General features: G+C 28.3%; 1 protein-coding gene across 1 annotated transcript; it reads right to left on the bottom strand.

The window, feature by feature from the left end:
- Positions 1–1307: 1307 nt before the first annotated feature.
- LOC120078391 (phenylcoumaran benzylic ether reductase Pyrc5-like) lies at positions 1308–6859 on the bottom strand. The gene is made up of 5 exons (XM_039032656.1): positions 6619–6859; positions 6165–6299; positions 3609–3846; positions 2461–2664; positions 1308–1677 (listed from the first exon to the last, which is right to left on the bottom strand). The coding sequence occupies exons 1-5, from the start codon at positions 6799–6801 to the stop codon at positions 1511–1513; spliced, it is 927 nt and encodes a 308-aa protein (XP_038888584.1). The 5' UTR covers positions 6802–6859; the 3' UTR covers positions 1308–1510.
- Positions 6860–10780: the final 3921 nt, after the last annotated feature.

Below are 10780 nucleotides of genomic sequence, written 5' to 3'. Positions count from 1 at the left end.
TTTTGTGATTTGCAAAAATTGTGCTTGTGTTTGGTTTGGAGTTGTTTTGGTTGGTTTGGTGGTTTGAATTGGTTTTGGTTCTATTATGGAAGAATTTGTTGTTTTTGCTTTTTCTGTGTTGTTATTGGTTATGTTATTGTACTTGTTAAGTCTTGATTTCAGATAACTTGTGTTGTTATTGGTTATGTTATTGTACTTGTTAAGTCTTGATTTTAGATGACTTTTTTGGCAAGTGGTTGGTTGTTTGATTCTTGTTCTGTCTTTTTTTAAAAAAAAACAAAACAAAAACAAAAATATAAACCAAAGGGGAAGCTTGTTGGAGATTTGTTTAGTTGACTTTATATTTTCCTAAGATATTGATTTCTGCAGTTGTCTCGAATAAAGTCTTAACATCTATTTTAGACAACAATATTTTTCTGTAAATATTTTTCCTTATTAGAAAAATTCCAACATATTCATTTCATCTGATATTTTCTTTATTGAAGCAGGACTTATCTTTTCCAAACAGGGATTTGTTTTCTTTCTTGGATTCGATTATTAAAGGTAAATTTTGTTGATCATTTAGGGTTGTTACTTTTGTTATTTGAGCAAGACGTTTCCTATTCTATGTCAAATTGTGTAACATTGTGTTTTTGTTATTTGCTCACTATATTCTGCTGTTCAATTTCTTCATTTGTTGAGTAAAACATGTTGAAGATAATCATGGTCTTAGGGGCAGCCTAAACCCATCACTGTCAAGAAGGAATTCTCATGATCTTAAGGGGAGCTTAAGCCATTGCTATGGAGAAAGAATTCTCCATCTTAAGTGGATCCTAAAATTCATAAGTGAACGAAGTTCGTTGACTTGAAGGAAAGATGACAACATTAAGAGGAGCCTCACACATTGTCGAAAGCTGAAGTATTCAACACTAATATTATCAAACTTAGGAGGAGCCTAAGTGTATTTGAGAAGGAGTCTCACATCTAGGGGAGGCCTAGGTGATTTGTGAGTGGAGCTCTACGTGAGTCACTATCGTAGTCGTGTATTATAGATAAGTATTACGTTGTAAGCTACTTAACTTATTAATATTATGATTATCTTTCCCAGACACATTACCCCTAAACGTAGATAGATTTCACCAAACAAGGTTACCAACTTCTATGTGTCTTTACCTCTTTACTTGTTATTGATATCTTATTGTTATAGTTGGTTTCTGGCTTTCCGTATAACACTCATAATTTGAAATTATAAAGTACGATAAAGGACATAGGGGAAAAGTAAATTTTTGAATTCTTAAAATAACTTAAGAATATTAGAAAATCGCCTTACTTTCTTATTCAAATTTCATGAACTTTCATAGATTTTGCCATAATCTTTAGAACACACGAGGAAAGAAATACATAGCAAACCATAAGAAAATCAGAAAATACAACAACAAACAACAATGCTTCATTAAACTATTGCTGCTAACATGCAGTGCCCATATTCAATTTTCCCCTCATTCTTATTTTTTTCCCTCCACAAACTTCTTTAAACAAACTGATCAAGATATTCATCCACAGTTGTATATTTAACTTCTGGATACAATTTTGTAGCTTCCACTCCAAATGATGGTTCAATTTCAAAGTTGGTATGATCTCCCTTCACAAATGCTGAGTGAGAAATGGCTATTATCACATTCAAAGGAAGTGGAGCCTCTGCAAAAATTAAAAAAAATTATGGTCTTAATCAAATTTTATTCTTTCCAATGCATTATTATATATTAGGAGTGAGCATGATAGAATGAAAAATTGAGTCGACCGAATCGAAGGTGGTCGGTCGGAGAAGAGGAGGGACTCGGTCGGCATCGGATTTGAAAAAATCCAAACCGACAATTTCTTTAAAATATTTTTAAAAAAATCAAAACCGATCGACCGATGGCTGTCTTCAATGGCCAAGATTGATTTGAATATTTACTAAACAAACCATAATTGGTTCGATGGTGGTTTGATCGGAAATCGACTCTGACCGGCCACTGCACACCCCAACTATATAAAAACTCTTTGATTAACCTGATAATTTTGTAGGGTGAAGAAGTACTTTTGACCAATTAAGCATATGTTGTAATTTTCCATGGTATTCAATGACTAAAGTTAATAGTGCTCTAAAGTCAAATTATTTAAATTTACCAATATATTACATATTGAACCCAAAAGATTAAGAGGCTCATGCTCATGTATCCCAATTAATTTTAAAAGAAATAAAAGTTCGAACATAAGACCTTTTATTTTAATACTATGTTAAATTACTCATTAATCTAGAAGTTTAAGTTGATGGACTACGATAAATTTCATAAAGCTATGAGTAGATTCAAAAAATGAAAAAAGAAAACAAAAAATCATTAATCTAGAAGTTTAAGTTGATGGACTACGATAAATTTCATAAAGCTATGAGTAGATTCAAAAAATGAAAAAAGAAAACAAAAAAAAGACAAGTCTAACCTTCGATGTTCTTCAAGACTTGTTCCTCAGGAACATAGATTTTCTCAACAGTTTGCCCAATTTTTTTCTCCCAAAGAGCCACAAGATCATTGAAAGAGATGATGTTACCAGGTGGCCTGATGTAGATAATCTTGTTCAAAGTTCTTGGATCATCCACAGCTTTGATTGTATAAGCTCCAATATCTTCTTCCTTGTTGAATATTGCTGATCATAATTCACAAGAATTCAATAAGATCCTATGTTCTTAGACAAAAGATATATTTCAGAAGAGACTTGGACTATATTTCCAGAAAAAATTAAAGTACATATGAACATGATTTAGCTAATTTAAAATTTTAAGTTTATAATTTCTACTCAATTTTTCTTTGTCTTTTTATCTACTTTCTCACACCCTTTTTTAAATCATTTATAAGTAATTTTGGAAAAAAAAAAATTCTTTTTGCTTTTCAGAATTTGACTATGGTTCCATTTGATAGACATTCCATTAAAAAAAAAAAAAAAAAAACTTAAGCTTTCAAAAAACTATTTCCAACTATTCTTACTTTATTGTATTCTTTCTATACAAAATTTCTAAAACCAAGCCTATTTTGAAAAACAAAGAAATTATTTTTTCAAAATCTTGATTTGTTTTTTAAATAAAAAAATAAGGAGGAAACAAATTAAAAATGAAATTACAAAAACATAAAACTAAAAATAAAATCATTCTGCTTCTTTTTCTTCCTTTTTTTGGCAAGCTTTCCAATTGACTTTTAAAAAATATATGTGAATTCTAAAGCTAAATTATATTTAAGGATTTAATTATAACCTACCATAGAAAAATAGTTTAATTCCTAGTCAAATTATAATCGCAAAAATAAGTTTTCTAGAATAATTATTTTTGAAGTACATGATCGTGCGGGTTTGAGAACAAGAGTAGAAAGTGGATAACAAATCTCAGAAAATACTTTTGAGTAGAAGTAACGTTTATAAACTTAATTTATAAAATCAAACGATTATCGAACAAAATCTTGGAAAAGTGAATAACAAACCATAAAAAATACTTTTGAGTAGAAGAACTTATTTATAAACTTAGTTTTTAAAATGAAATGGTTATCTGATGATAATCGTCGAAGCAGAACAAGTAAAAAGAAAGGGTAAGAAATTATTACATTGTGGAGTTCCATCCCCCAAGATAACAATTTTATCTCTAGGTGGAGAAGAAGCTCCTGGTTGAGACAAGCTAGGAAGGAAGTAGCCAGCAAAGAAGTTGGAGGAAACATAAGTGTAAGGAATTCCTGCTGCCTCTACAGCTCGACGAATCTGAACCTTTACACCAAATGCTGATTTTGCTGGCTCCACAGCACTACTACGATCCACATCATTTCCAAATTCCGATGGAAGAAATCTCTGCAATTAATTATTAACAATCATTCATTCTAATTAAGTCATGTTTATCCATAAATTTCATGTGCTTATAATGAAATTTCGTTGATGGATCAATCGTAAATCACAAACATAATTAGATTGTTTTTTATTGCGTTTATTGAAAATTACAAATCTATCATATTTACCTTTACGATCAAACAGTAAAAATAAAAATGTGACAGATTCATAATTTTTATACTGTTACATACAATAGTAGTATATATAACAGTAACAGTAGTGGGTCCCATGTAATTTTCAAGTATAATCAGATTGAACACTCTCTGTTCGTCAATCAGATGATACGTTTTGATTACATATTTCAAGGTGGACCCCACGGTTCATTACAATTATAGAACATAAGTAAACATTAACACATGTAATTAAATGGAATTCACTTTACGAGTTAATCATTGATGGATTATGTTTCATCAAGTATAAACGTGGCCTAAAGTGAAATATAGTAATCAAATGCAACGGTGGGCTAGAACTTTATGTCAAGGGACTTGATATATTAGTTTGTTGAATGAAAAGTATGACATTGTTTTTATTTGTTTAAAGGACAAATATTAATTTATAGTCCTAAATTTTGGTTTGTATCAATTTAAACCTTAAAGTAATAGTTCTATCAATTTAAATCGTGAACTTTGAGGCTAGTATCAATTTAAATCATGAATTTTCATAAGTATATCAATTTAAACTCCAAACTTTCACAAGTATATCAATTTAAATCTTAAACTTTCATAAGTGTATCCTATTAAAACATGATGGAGGGTTTAAATTGATACAGTTATGAAACTTCAGCGTTTTAATTATTACATTTATGAAAGTTTAAGGTTTAAATTGTTACAATTATTACTTTGAGATTTCAATTGATACAATTGTGAAAGTTAAGGATTTAAATTGATACAATTATTAGTTTAGGGTTTAAATTGATATAACTCCTAATATAAATTGATACTTGCCCTTAATTTAAACTACTAACAACTTAGTCTTTACTCATAGCTCATTTATCTATATCTCATAAGAAATTTTATTGAAGTTTAACAATATTTTTTTATGATATGGACTTAAATCTTTTTTTTTTTTTTAATTAAAGACAACCAAATTTATAGGAGGGTTGTATCATTCTTCCAAAAGAGAATATTAATAAAATTAAGGAACAAACAAATATATAAATTATTTTGATGGTAGTCATGTGAATTTGAGAGATTTTTCATCTCATCCATTGTCTTATCCTATTTCATCCTCAATTACTTGATAATTATTCGTGTTGCTTCAGTGAAATTTTTGGAGAGTAATTCTATTTTAGTAATTTTGAGTTGATTTCAAATTGAATCAAACAAAAAATAGTTATAAATCACTAAAATAGTCTAAACTATTCATTATTGTAAATTTAAGATTTATATTGATAATATTATTAATAGGGAGTTTTAATTGATAACCTCAATTATGAGTATAATTATTTTAATTTTTTTTCAAAAACTTGAAAGCATTAATGTTGACACGTAATATTGTATATTAGAGAGTATAATTATTTTAATTTTTTTTCAAAAACTTGAAAGCATTAATGTTGACACGTAATATTGTATATTAGAGAGAGACAAAATGATTAAATCCATTCAAATCTCTATGATATATATATATATATATATATATATATATGAAAGTTACTATAAAGTCTATGATATATGATATATTATAATTAAGAATAAAGTTTCCGTTACGCAAGCAGTGGAATATTCCCATATTATAAAATTGTTAAATTAACAAGATGATAATTGGGGAAGGTTCATCTATATATTATAATATCATTATATGATTAAATATTTATTATTTAGCCTCTAAACCTAAAGTTTATGTATATTTGATGCTCAAACTTTATAATTTATCTTAAAAGCCTCTCAACTATCAATTTTTTATCTAATAGATCTCTCACATCTTTTAAATTTGTAAAAAAATAACTAATCTATTGAATAATAAAATTAATAATTATCAACTTAAAGAGACTCTAGACTTTCAAATCTATTAGACATAAAATTTAAAATCTAAAAGATAATTGTTTTAAATGATAAAATTGTTAAAAATATCTTTAAATATAGTAAAATTTTACTGTCTATCACTATCCATCATTGATAGAGAGTAAAATTTTGTTCGTAGTTTTAAACCGTGTAAATCTAAATAGCAAGGAGATTTAGACATAAAATTTAGACTTATAATTTAAGCATAGACACTATAAAACAAATTTGCATAATAAATTCTATTGAAACAACAAAGGAGAGACAAATGAGGAGTATATTGACCTTAACATTGCCAGCCTCTTTGATAGCATCTATGAGCTTAACTTGATCAGCCAATTGACCAGCACCAACAGTAGAAATCACAACATCTACTTCTTTTATAGCCTTAACTAGACTATCATGATCATACAAATCACCCTGAAATCATAATATTAATAACAAGTCACAACTCCAAAAATAAATAAAATAGTCAAAGGATTTCCAGAAAAAAAAAAAAAAAAACATGCATTACTCTTTTTTTTATCAATCGATTTCGATATAAAAATTCACATTTAGTATCGCAAAACTCATCAAACCAAACAAGTATCTGGCTAAAAAATGAGATCTGACCGAAGAATTGTTAATCCAAAAAGGCACGGAATCTGATTATGAACAGGATCAATCAAATCGTGATGATCTCATTCAATAATTGTTCGAAGAAATTGAGATTTAGAATGTAGATCAAAAGGCGACTTACAATGACAAAAATGACTCCCAAACTCTTGAACTTGTTGATGAGCTCAGATTTAGTTGGGTCTGAAAGAGTGGACGCTCTAACAAGAAGATAGGTTGGATTTCCAGCCTTAGCACTTGCCTCTACAATGAACTTACCAATATAGCCAGTGCCTCCAACAAACAAAATCTTGCTTTTTTCTGCCATTTTTTTAGGCTAATATGTATTAATCTTGCACACAGAAAGCAGAAATATGGACCAAGCAAAGAATCAAAAGGAGTGATAATACAAACCACCATGGTTACTCCTCATTTTATAGAAGCTAAGAAGGTGGCTTATTTTATTTTATTTTATTTTATTATATTTTTTAATTAAGTTTGTATTTATATTTAGTATCTAAATGTTTAAGTTTAAATTTATTTAGTCTCTAAACGGTTAGATTTGTATTTATATTTAGTCTTTGAACGTTTAGGTTTGTTAAAAAGGGAGACCAAGCCAATTACAAAATTTGAATATTTAGGTTTGTATTAATCTTGTACACAAAAAACAAAAATGGGACCAAGCAAATAATCAAAAGGAGTGATAATACAAACCACCATGGTTTCTCCTCATTTTCTAAAAGCAAAAAAAGTGGGTTTTTTTTTGGGAAGGATTTTAAAAATAGAAAAAATAAAGGAAATTACTTACACAAAGTAGTAAAATATAATCTTTTTGGATAAAGATCGATAATCAGTGTCTATCAGTTGTAGAAACTGATAGAAGTCTATTATTGATATTATGTGATAGATGCTGATAGAAGTCTATCCATGTCTTTTTTTTTTTTTTTTTAATTCAAGACTGTACAAGGTGTTGAATGTCAAAGATACCCCCAAAATGAGTAGTTGGTAAGTAGAAAATTGTTCCCTTTTCCCACAATCCTATCCATGTTCATTGAGTTAAGTTGGTAACTTCAAATCCAGATGTGACTTTCCACTCACTCACTCTCACAATCTATTATCTAAAGTTTTAAAAAAATTAATTAATATGGTCCATTTAATAACCATTTTATTATTTTTTAAAATTAAGCATATGAGCGCTATCAGTTCCAAATTTCTTTTTTTGTTATCTACTTTTAATTAATGGTATAAAAACCAAATCAAATTTTTAGAAAAAAAAATTGTTTTCAAAAAGTTGTTTTTGTTTTTAGAATTGGCCTAAGAATTCAATCATTGTACGTAAAAAAATATGCAAATTATTATAAGAAATGTGGATGAAATAGACTTAGTTTTTTTAAAAAAATAGAAATCAAATAATTACTAATTGAGGTATATAATTTTTTTTTTTTTTACTTTTGAAAATTAAACTTTTAAATTTAATGAAAATAATATAAAATGAGCATAAATTTTAAAAATAAAAAATTTAAAACAAAATAGTTGCGGAAGTATTCAACTTTTGTCAAAAATATAAAATTAAAGAAAAATACTAATAATAGTCCATCGCCATGAAAATATAATAACAAAGGGGATTATTTTATTGGGTTTTGTACAATTTTTTAAAATATTTAGAAACGTGCATCTTTTGTTGTTATAAAATTAGAAATTGTATATGATAATAAATAAATATATTAAATAAAGTGTTGAGATATGTGAAGTAGTTTCCTACTTATTAAAATATCAGTTTGGATATTGATCGGATCGAAAATTTAATTGTATCGATATCTGGATAGGTATTGAGAAATTAAAAATTGTAATCATTTAAAAAATGATAAAAATAATTTAAATTAATAATTAAGGTCCCGTTTCATTTTTTGTTTTTTTATTTTTTAAAATTAAATTCATTTCCCTCTTATTTTTTACAATAATTTGCATCTTTCTTATGCTTAGTCAAATTTCAAAAACAAAAATAAGTTTTTAAAAGCTGTCTTTTAATTTTTAAAATTTGGTTTGGTTTTTTAAACCATAGATAGAAATTGGATAACAAAAAATGAAATTTGGAGGTAGAAGTAGTATTTATATGTTTAATTTAAAAAACCCAAAACAAAAAAAATAAAATTATTATCCAACGATATCTAATTTTTATTTGCTTTTTAAATAAATTATAGAACATATTATTAATATTTAAATTTATATAGAGGTTAATCGGTGATACTTTCTATAATTCATAGGTACTAATATTGATATATCGAAATTATCCATTCAATTCTGATTCGATTAGATAAATCAATGCACCATAACATTTTTACGTCCGTCCTTTGTTGGTGGAGTAAAAGTTTAACAACTTGACAAATAATAACTTTTTAAAATACTAGTATGTTGCTAGGTAACATGCTAACGCACGTTAATATATATATATATATATATATATATTTGATACATATCTACTATCAACTAGTACTTTAAGATTCTTTTAGTACAACAATGACAGAGTGGAAATCGAACCTTGTGGATCTTTAAAGTTGAAGGTCATGTCAATTATCACTGAACTAAATTCACTTTGACGTTATTTCAAGGTTAGAGAACAGCGTTGTGGAAAGGGAGAAAATAGTGTTCATAGTGTGCTACTAAATGGCCGAAGAAACTTTTTTTTTTTTTTTTGAAATTTTTGTCTTAGAAAAAACTCATTTTTCTAGTGATACCTTGTAGAAATACAATTTATTGTTCTCACGAAGTTGGAATAGTTAGGATTAAAATGTTGTAAATGCATTCATAATAAAGGAAAAAACACATGGAATTGTATATATGTGATAAACTCATGCAAAAGTACCCTTAAGTAAAAATTGCATCACACACACTTTAATGCAGAAACAAGGCCACACAAAGAGCATGCGTCTAACTAATCTAATACATGGTAGATACATTTGGCTCGTGCAATTAACGTCAAATCACAACTTGCAAGCATGGGCAACTGACATGCAATGTCTGAACGTAGCAGAATTGCAAGTGGCTAACTCAGGATATGGAAATTAATGCAGTCACATCACTAAATGGCGAAATGATTGCTTGTATAAGGAGGAAAAGCTGTCTAGAGAAGAAGAGTTAGTTAGATAGTTAGTCAGTTAGAGAGCTAAGACACTTAGAGATTTTAGGGCTTAGAAATTTGTAAATTCTTCTTTGCCGATTGCAAGAAAGAAAAAGGAGGAATAATTGTCATTTCCCACTGTTGTTAATGAAGTGTTGCCGGAGAAAAGTTCGAGAGAGATATCTCCTTCATCCCTTCTACATAGTTGTCAACAACAAGCACAAAAACGAGCTAAAGAGAACAAGAGATTGAACCCTGCGACTTGACTCTTCTCCCTTACATAGAATTTTCATTCATTATCTTAGTTGATTAAACTGAGATTCTATTTATCAAAAAATATTTCTTTAATTCAATCTTCATTTCAACAATTTCCACATTCCCATATGTTAAATCACTAATTTTTTTGTGTGTGTGAAGTTTACTTGCTTGATATTTGCATAAAGTTTGTTGCTTGAGTCCGCTTAAATAGCTGATTGAAGTAAAAATCTCTCAATTACTCAAGATAGTAGTTATTTGCGGAACTAATCAAGCTAGGACGTTGAGTAATTTTAGATAAAGTTATTCATGTCATCTGTTTGTTCAATTTGACTAATGCATGCATCTTTGAGATAAGATAAATGTGGCATTCACATCGAGAGATGTGGAGCATGAACTAGAAAACAAACTTTAAACGCATTGCAACAAACACTTAGATTCTAGCAGGTATCTTTACCATCTCCATGAAATTTTCACTGTGCTTACATAGACTTGTTGTTATAACTAAGGAATCAACGCATACCATCTAATGCATGACTAATTCATCCATGTACCCTTTCCCCCTTTATCTGAACTGCCACTTCATCTTACAATTGTGTTTAGTTTAGTGTATGTAATCAATACATACATTTAGTTAGTAAACTACTACAAATAGATCAATAGACCATCTTGCGTTAATCTACACTAGATTCCTGGCGTTTGACCTTGGACTTACTAGGACACTTAAGTTAGATTTCTACTTATGTCTCACTTAAGAAAACTTGTGTGCAATTGGCAAAGCATGCTTGAACATTAATTCATCATTTGTCTGACGCATATCATTATCTTCATAACAAGAGATAGATCATTCATTCTCACCATCAATTATTTTCAAAAGCACAAATATGAGACACGCAACATCTAGTAATAGAGATGATGAAGAAGTTGCAAATCT

Source organism: Benincasa hispida, chromosome 5 (assembly GCF_009727055.1).
Source record: "Benincasa hispida cultivar B227 chromosome 5, ASM972705v1, whole genome shotgun sequence".
In the NCBI taxonomy this organism is placed as follows: Eukaryota; Viridiplantae; Streptophyta; class Magnoliopsida; order Cucurbitales; family Cucurbitaceae; genus Benincasa; species Benincasa hispida.
Note: the sequence above shows the minus strand (reverse complement) of the source record. Positions and strands in the feature narration are given on the sequence as shown.

What these genes read in the sequence shown, in the direction of transcription:
- LOC120078391 (XM_039032656.1), bottom strand. Translation starts at nt 6,801, where the DNA reads ATGGCAGAAAAAAGCAAGATTTTGTTTGTTGGAGGCACTGGCTATATT. An exon ending in AAGAGGCTGGCAATGTTAAG is followed by an intron (nt 3,847 to 6,164) that starts GTCAATATACTC and finishes AATTAATTGCAG; the next exon opens with AGATTTCTTCCATCGGAATT. An exon ending in AGTCTTGAAGAACATCGAAG is followed by an intron (nt 1,678 to 2,460) that starts GTTAGACTTGTC and finishes TAATTTTTGCAG; the next exon opens with AGGCTCCACTTCCTTTGAAT.